General features: G+C 43.9%; 2 protein-coding genes across 3 annotated transcripts; one reads left to right on the top strand and one right to left on the bottom strand.

Annotated features, from left to right (window-relative positions):
* The first annotated feature begins 3,267 nt into the window (after positions 1–3,267).
* On the top strand, positions 3,268–9,022 carry LOC123138069 (ADP-ribosylation factor GTPase-activating protein AGD12). Its single transcript, XM_044557965.1, has 9 exons — positions 3,268–3,538; positions 5,479–5,580; positions 5,709–5,793; positions 6,172–6,247; positions 6,407–6,570; positions 6,652–6,781; positions 6,920–7,036; positions 7,164–7,259; positions 8,478–9,022. The coding sequence occupies exons 1-9, from the start codon at positions 3,283–3,285 to the stop codon at positions 8,754–8,756; spliced, it is 1,305 nt and encodes a 434-aa protein (XP_044413900.1). The 5' UTR covers positions 3,268–3,282; the 3' UTR covers positions 8,757–9,022.
* Positions 9,008–11,481, bottom strand: LOC123138068 (probable amino acid permease 7). 2 transcript variants are annotated; one of them, XM_044557963.1, is made up of 5 exons: positions 11,244–11,481; positions 10,423–10,662; positions 10,254–10,347; positions 9,938–10,170; positions 9,008–9,854 (listed from the first exon to the last, which is right to left on the bottom strand). In XM_044557963.1, the coding sequence occupies exons 1-5, from the start codon at positions 11,431–11,433 to the stop codon at positions 9,130–9,132; spliced, it is 1,482 nt and encodes a 493-aa protein (XP_044413898.1). In that variant the 5' UTR covers positions 11,434–11,481; the 3' UTR covers positions 9,008–9,129. The 2 variants fall into 2 exon arrangements, with proteins under 2 accessions (XP_044413898.1, XP_044413899.1); XM_044557964.1 differs by lacking the exon at positions 11,244–11,481 and adding an exon at positions 10,773–11,147.
* Between the last annotated feature and the right edge of the window lie 399 nt (positions 11,482–11,880).

The following is an 11,880-nucleotide window of genomic DNA, read 5'->3' as shown; positions in this document are numbered from 1 at the left end:
TAGTTTATTTTCAGTAAGTAAATGCTTAGTTCAACTAGTTGAATTAATATATAGAACAACTTTATTTTAGTATATGCTTAGTTTGAACTAGTTAAATTAATATAACTAGTTTATTTTTAGTAAATGTTTAGTTGAACTAGTTGAATTAATATATAGAACTACTTTATTTTAGTATATGCTTAGTTTGAACTAGTTGAATTAATATAACTAGTTTATTTTTTGTAAATGTTTAGTTGAACTAGTTGAATTAATATATATAGAGAACTAGTTTATTTTTAGTAAATGTTTAGTTAAACTAGTTGAATTAATATATAGAACTACTTTATTTTAGTATATGCTTAGTTTGAATTAATATAACTAGTTTATTTTAGTAAATGCTTAGTTGAATTACTAGAAGTAGTTGAATTAATTGAATTAGTAAGTGATTAATGTTTCGCCTAATATGAACATAGGAAATGTCGTCTGACGACGGAAAACATTTCATTATGTGCGATTACTGTGAAGACCAGCGCGGCCAGTGCGATAGAAATTTCCTTGTTGATGGTAGGCGATTCAGCATCAAGCTGGATGAGACTTTCGAATTCGATACAGTAAGTCACAACGACAAAGTCTGTTTTCGTAATTAAGCATGACTTATATATGCTTCATTTGCCTGACTTATAATTTTTAATTTTCACTATTCTACTAGCGCATCGCGTGCCATGCAAGAATTTTTGTCTTGGATAAGATATGTTTCAAAGATATGGAAACTATGGAGGTAAAGAGAGCTTACCTAAAAACTGAGCATGATGGTTATACTTTCAAGGTCAAAGTATACAATACACACACGTACACATATTTTGAATGCAAAACTTGGCAAGCACTATGCAAGGCTTATGCATTTGAGCCTGGTATGGTTATCACCTTTGATATTCGTCCGGAAGATGATATTGAAGGTAATAGAGGCATATGGGTCGATGTGCAGACGCCTCCAGTTCTACCATTATGTGAGTTCTTCTCATTTATATTTTTGTCTTTGATATTGCTTATTCGAAAATAACTGACAACTAATTTCTATTGACAGCTTATCTCCATTCAACCAAACATGTCCGACGCTTGGTAGACAGGACCTACTACTGTCCCGGAGCTGAACTAAACTGCGAGGAAATAAGTCATTATGTTTCATGGCTTGAGGATCTTCATACTGTCAAGACAAATTTTCTTCCTGCACTTAGAAATGTTAGTACTCAAAACGTGCGACCAATAGTGATGGTATTGAACTACGGTCACATCTATTTAGGAATGATGGTAAGATATTTACTATTTGTCCTCAGTGCATATTTTGCATACATATTTTTTTGCTAAACTTTCATTGCTAAGTATATTAATTAAGTACTATACGATGTTCTTCAACAGGGACTCCCGATGACAGTTGTGCCTCAGGGGATCGAGACTAAAGGTCAGATGTCAATTGTTAGCTTACGGCCAAGAGATCCTACATTGCACATGAATGCATTCAAGATTTCTAGAAGCGATGAATGCTTAATAGTGAAAGATTGGAGGAAAATTGTTAATGATCGCAGAGAAGTACTAGGGGGCAGCAATGAGAAGCGCAGCCCACGATTAGGAGACAGGTTCATCGGCATGCTCCAGTATGATCAATCAGGAGAGCTATACATGTTCTATGCTATTTTACCAGAGAGAGAGAGTAGCTAGCAGGAGTGATTTAGCTAGTTCTTCATGCTGCTCTTAATTAGTACTTGTCATTTCATGTCCGTGTTTTTCGTTCTGAACTTAAGTGATTTATTTTTGTGGTGTTATATATGAACGCTTATATCATGACAATCATGTTGAACTCGATGATTGGTTCTACTAGAAATTCTGTTTATATATATATATATATGCATAACGTGTACAATGTGTAGTATCGTAAAATACCAGCAAACGAAAAAAAATTAAAAATGGAAACACAAAATTAAATGAAAAAGAAATCATAAAACTAAAAACCCCCCAAACCTTATAGTACCGGTTGGTCTTATCAACCGGTACTAAAGGGCTCCAGGCCCCCGGAGCTGGCTCGTGCCACGTGGTTGCCCTTTAGCACCGGTTCGTGCTGAACCGGTACTAAAGGGGGGGGGCTTTAGTGCCCACACTTTAGTACCGGTTATGGAACCGGCACTAAAGGGCCTTACGAACCGGTGCTATTGCCCGGTTCTGCACTAGTGATAATAGTCTGTCCCTCCCCCCCAGATATACTTGTCCATGGGAAATCCGACCCGGTCTTGCCCATTGGGTGGGCTTGTGCCTAAGTTTTGAGCCTGAAGGCCAGTGCGGGTCGGGCTTGGGCTTTGCATATGTGTGTTTTAAGGAATATGCCTGACACACTTTTCTACTGATGGGTCGGGCTTGGACATGAAATCTAGGCCCGAAAGCCGGGCCTGGGACTGGTTTTCCGCTGCGAGATTTTTTAGGCCCGACCCGGCTCGACTTATGGTCAGGCATATCCTCATACCATCTGCATAATGCGGTGAGTAAAACCGGCTTGGAAAACTTTGCGAAGCATAACCTCTCTCAACTTCGTGTATGATTTCGTGGCGAAATAAAATGCCCATAAGGATATGATAGAATGACGTTTGGCACTGGTCAACGAGATTGCTAGCAATAGGGCCAAGTCCAAGAGCATATGGGCTGACCACTAACTTTAAAATCACATTGATGACGACAATTGACCTATATTGGGTAATGCCCAAGGATAGTGAAATTAGGACGCGCAATCTCCACCGTCACCAATGTTATTCTAGTGATGATATCCATGATCAGAGATTTCAAAAAGAAAATCCAACAACGCTTATAGCAACAAACCGGGAAGCCATCCATTACAAGAGCAGTGGAAAACCATTCCCATCCTCGTTGAAATCCCTCACAAGTGATGGAGAAACTAGACAGTCTATTCATAATAGTTCGATTATATCTACCCAATTCAATTATCCTCTTGGACCTTTTGATTTATTGGAAGATCTAACTTGTGACCGCTCGTGCGTTTTCTTGTAATTTTTACATGCTTGAACTTTCGGCATATACCGTACCAAAAAGAAAACTTTCGGCATACCAATTGTTTTGTTCATGTTTTGTTTTGAAATAACTTCTAACAGCATGATAATAATAATGTGAGAAATTGGTTTTTGAATACCCATCATTTTCATCATTTTTTCACTCTCTGTCCTTTTCAGAGGTGAGAAAAATATTAGCGCAGGAGCGTTTCAACCAGGGCACCTGGCAAAAGAAGCTCAGGTGGCCGTGGGAATGGCCAATGGCCGCCTTGACCGTCCACTAATCCACCGCGAGACAAAACTACAGAAATATACTACTGGGAGAATAATAATAACACGGGATCCCCACATCACCCAACCTCACGTCGCCGTGCTTCGTTTGCGCGACCACAGCCCGCGAGCCAGCGCGACGAAGCCGGGGGGCGATCCCTCCACCGCCGCCGGCGACCCCATCCCCCGAAGCCGCCGGCGGTACCGGCCCACGCCGCCCTCCGCGACCCCCCCACCCGGTTCGTCCTCCCTTCATTTCTAGCCGATGAATGATTGGTGCCGCTTGTTTGGGCTGTTCTGGAATCCCCAGATGCGATTCGCCTCTTGATCCGCGAGGTAGAGAATGTGGCGCGGCGCCGTCGGGCCGATGCGGTTCGATTTGGTAGGCTTATTTGATGGCATGGCTCGTTTGATTGCTCGATCCGATTTGGTAGGCTTATTTGATGGCATGGCTCGTTTGATTTGGGTCCCGTTCGGTGGCGTGGTCGCTTGATTGCGTTTGACTTATTGTTTCCTCTGCCGATCCGTCGGCCATTTCGCCTCGTTACGGATTGGAATGCAACCATGAATTTGGTGCCCCGTTTGATGTGGAGTTCGAGGCGATAGATTACGAAGATCTCAGCTCCAAATTATCTGGAATCTGGGACGATCGATGAACCTAGCGATTTCTGAATGCGAATCCCCCATTCATCTCGTTGCGGGGATTCCACCCTGCCCATTTTCGTTTCCCCGGCCACAAGGGAGATCTATACGCGTGGCGCACCACTACGCTTGCAAACCACACGCACACGACCACAATTGACAAGAGGCCGGTGACAAATCAGCTTATCTCACAAGATCTGCTACTAATGTGAGTATCAGAGTTCGAACCATTGTTGGAGTTTCCCACCGACAACTTCAGCGCCTCGTTGAAATGGTGTCTCTCTGTCCTGTGCATTCCACAGGTTGTCAGTATTTCATCTTACCCGATCTAAAACCGACATGTATGTTTTGAGCCTGATATCACATGTCTTTCTGTGCGCTGGCCAGTCAGGTTTCATTGGGGTGGCCTGGCCGAGCCAAGCCAAACCAAGTGTTAAGTCTGTATCGTGGAAGGTCGAGGCTGCATTTGGCATTTCGATGGATTATAATAATCCAGCTTAACCAACCAGCTTTTATCGTGGAAGATTGAGGCTGCATTTGGCATTTCGATGGATTATGATAAGCCAGCTTATCCAACCAGCTTTTGTCTATTTTGTTGTTTCTGTAACCAACATATCTCTAGTTTTGTGGATGCTTTCCACAGCAGATTATAAAATAAACTCAGGTCTACTACAGTTCAGTAACCACAATCTGAGCCTGAGTTGGCTTATTACGTTCTGCTGGTCTTTTCATGCACCTGTAGAATGTTTCCTGCCAGGGTGAAAACACTACGGAATGTCTCTGCCTCAGCTCCATTCTGGGCAAAAAGGGAATCAGCGAGTTTTTTCATAAACAGAAACTGAGACGGCTTGAACATATATGTGTGTGGTATTTTGTTGTTATGACGCAGAAGGTAGAAACGTATGCACAATTTTATACTACTTTGTAGTGAATCCCTGCCAATTGAACTAGATTTTTTTTGTTTGCACAGTTGAAGGGTTTTTTGCTGTCAGACTAACATTTGCTTTCATATATTTGTCTCCTACACAATTTGACACTATCTGCTTCTGTATCTGTTTCTAGCATTTCCGTATGTGTTTCCACTAACGCTAAAAATAATAAGCAAATGAGACTAGGCAGATGGGCACTATGGATCCATTGTCTATATGCCAGCTGACATATGTGTTTTATCTTGAGTTACATATGTGTGCAAATTTTGCGCAAGTTTAGTTTTTGCCAAAAATGAGAATGCATGGAAGCTATTTGATGAATGAAATTTCTGACCTTGGCATCTTAAACTCCGAAACTGTTACGGGCTTATGGCCCAAAACTAGCTATCTTGTATGCTTTAAATTTTATTATAATAACTAGGCTACCTGATGTTGTGCTGAGGGCCTGGAGTCCGACTTGTCATGTGTCGTGAAGATGCATTCTCGTGAGAGAAAAATAAAAAATATTATCATGTTTGCAACTTGAAAATGGTTACAGACGATTTACTGTGGCCTTTTATTTTGATTTTAAATTCGATTATTGACTCCTCCTTCTATGTTTTGTGCAGGCACAGAAATCTTTTTTGTTGTTGTGAGTTATCCGAAGTTCGCTTCAAACATGAGTGCTGCTAATCGTTCCCAACCCATCAAGTTGAACAGGCCTGTCGTAGGTGCGTAACATATTCTAGCTACTACATTATATGCCATATCTCATATTATTATTCTAGAACCATAGGAGGTCCTGATAACTGATATATCAGATGCAAGTTCTTCAAGAATTTTTACTATTTTTTTCCAGGCAAAGCACGAAAGTTGAAGGATCTCATGCTGAAAAGTGACAATCGAGTGTGTGCTGATTGTAGTGCACCTGACCCTAAATGGGCGTAAGTGCCTTTGTTGCACAGATTAAGGCATCAATTATATACATACACTTGTCTTGTTTTCCATGTCAAAAGAGAGATGTGTTGTACTCCCTCTGTTTCTTTTAAGACAAAACTTATATGCGGAGTAAAAAGAAACGTTGGGAGTATATATTTTCTACAGAATGATTATTCATTTTACATAGATAAATTGTACAGTAGGTTTGTTATGTGACATACACATAGTTCTTAAATCATACTCGTGGTGCATAATACAGTGCCAGCACACATAGTTCTTAAATCATACTCGTGGTGCATAATACAGTGCCAGCACACTGAAGCTAGGAACCTTCGTTTGATCTTGCATTGCTTCTATCTTAACCTTACCTCCGTGCATTTCAGGTCTTCTAATATCGGAGTATTTCTTTGCTTAAAATGTGGAGACGTCCACAGGGCCCTTGGACAAGACATTTCAAACGTAATTTATCACATCAATAAATTTCTTCTCACTTTTGTCTCTCCCGACTAATTCCACTAATAGGCCTATGTGGATCTTATTTCATTATTTTCCTGGTTGTACCTAATATGCAAGGACACATTCAATTTATCTTTATTCTTCACCTGTTCTTTGTGTCAGGTTTTGTCTTTAACTTTGGATGATTGGTCTGATAGTGATATTGACTCCATGATTGAGGTTGGTGGAAACTCATATGCAAATTCAATTTATGAGGCTTTTCTTCCAAAAGATCACCCAAAACCTAAACCAGACTCACCAATGGAATATCGTACCAAATTTATAAGGTGGTAATTGCTCCACTTCACACTCTCTGATGTCATCAGGATTTCAGTATTAATCTTTTATCTTTCTTAATTAATATACAGAGCCAAGTATGAAACACAAGATTTTCTGAAGCCAAGTTTGCGCATTAGCTCAAAGGCAGGTTTAGAATCTACCAATTCTCTGAACAGTGTGGATAATAGTTTCTCTAGCACTTCAAGGAAGCATGCCCCAGTAAGTTTTCGTGCTGAATCATAGATGATACAGTTGTACAGATTTATGCAACTCTTTCTTTCTTGTGCTGGAAAGATTGAGCATATCTGACTGAAGCTGCATTACTGTAATCAATCTTACCCTTACAAATGGTCACAGGAAGATACAAGAGAATTTGTTGGACAACTGAACGTTACAGTGGTAAAAGGTTCTGGGTTGGCGGTCAGAGATATGCTTACAAGTGATCCTTATGTTGTTTTAAGTCTTGGAGAGCAGGTAAAGTTTCATTTCCTTGTCACTTGCTAGGATTAATGCCCATGGCATCATCTTTTGGTCAAAAGGTAATCTGTGTTTGTTACGGTGACCTGTTCTGAAAACATCAACTATTGGGTTCTAAATGCAGAAGGCTCAAACAACAGTTAAAGCGAGTGACCTGAACCCGGTATGGAATGAGGTTCTTAATCTATCAGTTCCTCGAAATTATGGACCTTTAAAACTTGTAAGTTTGATGGAACTATTCACTCTAGATATTTTTTTTTGCTTCTCTTCACATGCAACTCATGTAATATAGTGATGCACATACGAGGTATCAATGATTGAAGTTATGTAAAACAACAGTAAACCTTACTGTATTTGCCCTGATTTCAATTATATAGAGTGAAGTGCTTCCTAGGTCCGCGAACTATTTTGAAGGTGTCATATAGGTCCTCAAACTATGAACAGTGTCATCTAGGTCCTCGAAAATCCTTGAAGTGCAATAAGTGTGTATATTTGTGACACCTCTAAAATAGATCAAGGACCTACGTGACACTTTTGAAATAGTTTGAGGACCTGGATGACACACATATTGCACTTTGAGGACCTAGATGGCATTTTCATAGTTTGAGGACCTACATGACACTTCTGAAATAGTTTGAGGACCTGGATGACACACATATTGCACTTTGAGGACCTAGATGGCGATTTTCATAGTTTGAGGACCTACATGACACTTCTGAAATAGTTTGAGGACCTGGATGACACACATATTGCACTTTGAGGACCTAGATAGCGATTTTCATAGTTCGAGGACCTACATGACACTTCTGAAATAGTTTGAGGACCTATGATGCACTTCAGTCAATTATATATAAGCAGATTTTAACTATTGCAAACCTAGTTAACTATTACTACTTGATTAATGCCAAAATAAAGAGTTTAATAAATAGCTGGCTTGATCACATTAACATTCCCATATTTCAACTGCAACATACCTTGTCGATAAGTTTTTGTTGCATCAATATCAGTTATGGACATGTGCCTTAGTTAGTGAACCAACTACGAGACGAAGGGATGATTCCATGATGAAGAGCACCTTATGAACATCATCATTTTTGTCAAGATTTCTGTGCAGTGGAAGCGCAAAGATTCATATATTTGCTTCCTTATTACTTCAGATGCATTTAACTGTAGTCCACTTGTCTGACTGGAAAACTTTGTGTCCAATGGGCTGGTATGGTATGGTAGGGTACACATGTTTGAATATCTTATGATGTTACCAAATTGTAGTTCTCGACAGAGATTTCATGATGTCTCAAATGATAGCTCATCATTGAAGCACACACATATGTGAGAAAAGAAACTCTTCAATAAATTCATGTAGTCCTTGCGAACAGTAACAAATCAGGCAAGACAATGTTTTTTTCCTCACTCCCTGATACAATCTTACTGTTTCCAGGAAGTGTATGATCACGACACTTTCTCTGCTGACGATATCATGGGGGAAGCAGAGATAGATCTGAAGCCAATGATCACAGCTGCTATGGCTTTTGGAGACCCGTCGCGTCACGCGGACATGCAAATTGGAAGGTGGTTCATGACCAGAGACAATTGCCTGTTGAGCGACAGCATTGTCAATATTTCGTCGGGAAAGGTAAAACAGGAAGTTTACCTAAAGCTGCAGAACGTAGAATCAGGTGAGATGGAGTTAGAACTGGAATGGGCTCGTCTAGATTAAATAAGCCTCGCTGTATCCCTGTCAAAGTTAACTCAGAAAGCATAAATGTTTTGTAATTTATGCTGGATGGCTTCGAAACCTATCTAGTTACCGAAGCTTAGCTTTTTCTCATGGCCGAAATGTGTAAAAATGAAGGCTGTACAATGTCTTGTAATTTGTCCATGTGATTCGGCATGTTGTATTGTCACATTAAAAGGACACATGTATCGTGCAGAGATGAAGCTAAAACTCTTGTGTTTGCTAATGTCACATTGGTGCTTAAAATATCTCTGGCGTGTTCCCCTTTGAATTAGAGTATATCTTTCCCATTTATACATATCCTAGCTAAGTACTAGAGAATAGAGACTATTAATTTTGGCTCAGTTGGTTGCAGCTAGCTTCTCTCGGGGCCGAACACCCCCATGGCAGAGCCAACCGAGGCGAAGCCGCAGGCGACCAGGCAGCCGGCACTGAAGGCCTGGATGGCGAGCCACCGCCCCGTCCACGGCGCCACCTTGCCCTGCGCGAGGTACATCTGGACGGGGAAGTGGATGGCCAGCGGCCAGAAGGTGAAGGCGCCGATCAGCCCGACCACCTGGTTGAAGTAGGGGAACCACACGGCCACCGCCGTCGCCGCCGCCACGTTCGCCGTGCGGAAGCACAGCCTGGACACGCTCACGCGGCCGAGCAGCGGCATCTCCGCGTCGACCACGCCGGCGCCGAACCGCCGCTCCACGAGCGCGAACATGGGCTGCGCGTACACCTGGTAGCCGCCGAGGAGGTGGAGGACGACGCAGAGGTTGGCGAGGCCGACCAGCCAGTAGGGCTCCCCGAAGCCGGTGAGGAGGTTCCCCGGGGTGTCGTCCCCGAACGCCGCGTAGCCGAAGCACCCGCACCCGAGGTAGAAGAAGGTGGTGACCGCGATGCTGGCCCTCGCCGCCGCCTTCATCGTCTGGCTCTCCGCCGGCGGCGATCTCAGCGTGTCCTCGATCTCCAGCAGCACCAGGGAGAACGGGTAGGCGAAGGCGATGTCGCCCAGGGCCTGCGCCACGCGCCACACCTTCTGCGCCGGGGACACCAGGGAGACGCCTCCGATCCCGCCCTTGATGACTCCATTCTCTGAAAGAAAATGGAGGCACATCTCATGACACGCACGCACGTACGTGTGGGCGGGAGCATTATGCTGTGGTTTCTGCACCTACCGATCACTTTGGCGGCGCCGAGGCCGAAGCCGATGAAGGAGTAGGAGAAGGACATGGCGGCGGCGAAGACGGAGAGCCACGCCATGCTGTGGAAGTCCGGTATCTGCGACAGCGCCACCTGCGCGAGGCCGAACAGGAGCATGTAGTAGGCGTCCGACGACCCGCCGGCGGTGGCGGCGCAGCACGGCGCGCCGTGGCCTTCCCTGTGGTAGCAGTTGGCTCTCTCGATCGCCCTGCAAAATAAGAGTTGGCCAACTAATCACAACTTTACCCGCCCAAAAAAGAAAAGAAAAAGTAACCACAAGTTTATTACTACCTCATGCTAGCGGCCGCGGTGAGAGTGTACACCACGCTGTTCCCAAACAAGCTGAAGCCGAGGAAAAACCCGCTGAGCATCTGGCTCTTCTCGCCTGCAAGCGCACGCACATTAAAATGTTTTTTTTGTAAACAGTACTAAGGTACGAATATAATGATATGATGATCACCTAGGTAGAGCCTGACGGCGTCGACGTAGGACCTGTTCCTGACGGCGGCGCCGCGCTCCGGGTCGCGGGAGATGTAGCAGTCGGCGAGCAGGGAGGACTGTACCACGGTCACCCCGGCGAAGAGCACCATGGCCGCCGGCCCCCCGACCCAGCCGAGCTGCGCCACGCTCCACGCCAGCGACAGCACGCCGGACCCTATCACCGCCGTGATGACGTGCGCCATCGCCGTCCATACCGTGCCTGTCAAGGAAGCTCCACAGATCAAAACTTTTCCGTCGGCAGAATGCACACATAGACAATTACTAGACATCATGCCTATTGTCTAGCCGTGCAAGCAAGTGACGACTCACGCCGGGGTATGAAGTCATCTTGAGAGGGGCACGCGGAGGAGCAGTTGTGATGTGTTTGGAATTGTGGTTATGCTTTGGCGTCGCTGTTGTGGCCGGCCAGGCCCAAAGTGGAACCCACTGTCATCATTGACAGTGACTGGCAGCTTAGTTTCTCGCCGAACCTTCAGCACCATCGAGCTGGATGTGTAAATGACATGAATGTTTTTCCTTTACATGGTTTGAGTATTTCCATGGCAGATTCTTATTTTGGCTATTTACATGCATATAGATCAAGATAGTTCATGTATTATGTGGAAAAGCAAACTATATGGCTGGCTGGCTGGCTGGATGTACACCGCGAAGAACACATCAAAACCAGAAGTTTCAGACATGGGGCTGGGTTTGGAACTTGGAAGCTCATGACATAGCTTCTGACGAATCATCCAGTATAAAAACAAGGTATATAATTATAATCCTGATGCAGGGACTTACCGGTTCTTTTCACTAGATGCTCCTCCGAAGAATTGTCAGAAGAGGATTCAGAGAGCTTCCGAAGCAGCGGCTCTGCTTGGCGATCGCCTCTTCCTCTACCTGTTCCTCCTCCCCCAACTCCTCCCATGGCTTCACGATCTTCTCCTCTTTCCTCTTTGTAACGATTGTCCAAGAGACTTGGCTTGTGCATATCAGCTTCATTATATAACCAAGGAGAAAAGACATCCCTTGTACTGGTGGGTTTGGTAGTTGAAAACCACAGAACAACACAGAATGGTACAGTACGTCAGTAGTAGTGTGCTGATGGCGGGCACCTTGGGCTGTCCCAATCCGGAGTCTACCACATCAGTATGTTTTTTCATAAAAAGGCAGTGGGACCTAGCGAGCATCCTCTGCCGTTTGATGAAAAACCGGTCTAATGGACTCTGTGCTGAAAAAAACAACCTTTTCGTGCGGCCGAGAAGCAGATAAAAGAAGAACTCTGTACAGTCACCAACGTATCACTCATGCATCATCTATTTGGAAGAGCGAGCTTGGTCAGGTACCAAACATTCCAATGCTTGCTTAGGGCATCTCCCGTTGACCCTCTAAACCGGGCACCGTATCCATCCATGGATTGATGGATCAGTTCTTGTCC

This window comes from Triticum aestivum, chromosome 6B (genome assembly GCF_018294505.1).
Source record: "Triticum aestivum cultivar Chinese Spring chromosome 6B, IWGSC CS RefSeq v2.1, whole genome shotgun sequence".
In the NCBI taxonomy this organism is placed as follows: Eukaryota; Viridiplantae; Streptophyta; class Magnoliopsida; order Poales; family Poaceae; genus Triticum; species Triticum aestivum.
This window is presented reverse-complemented; position numbering and strand designations above follow the sequence as displayed.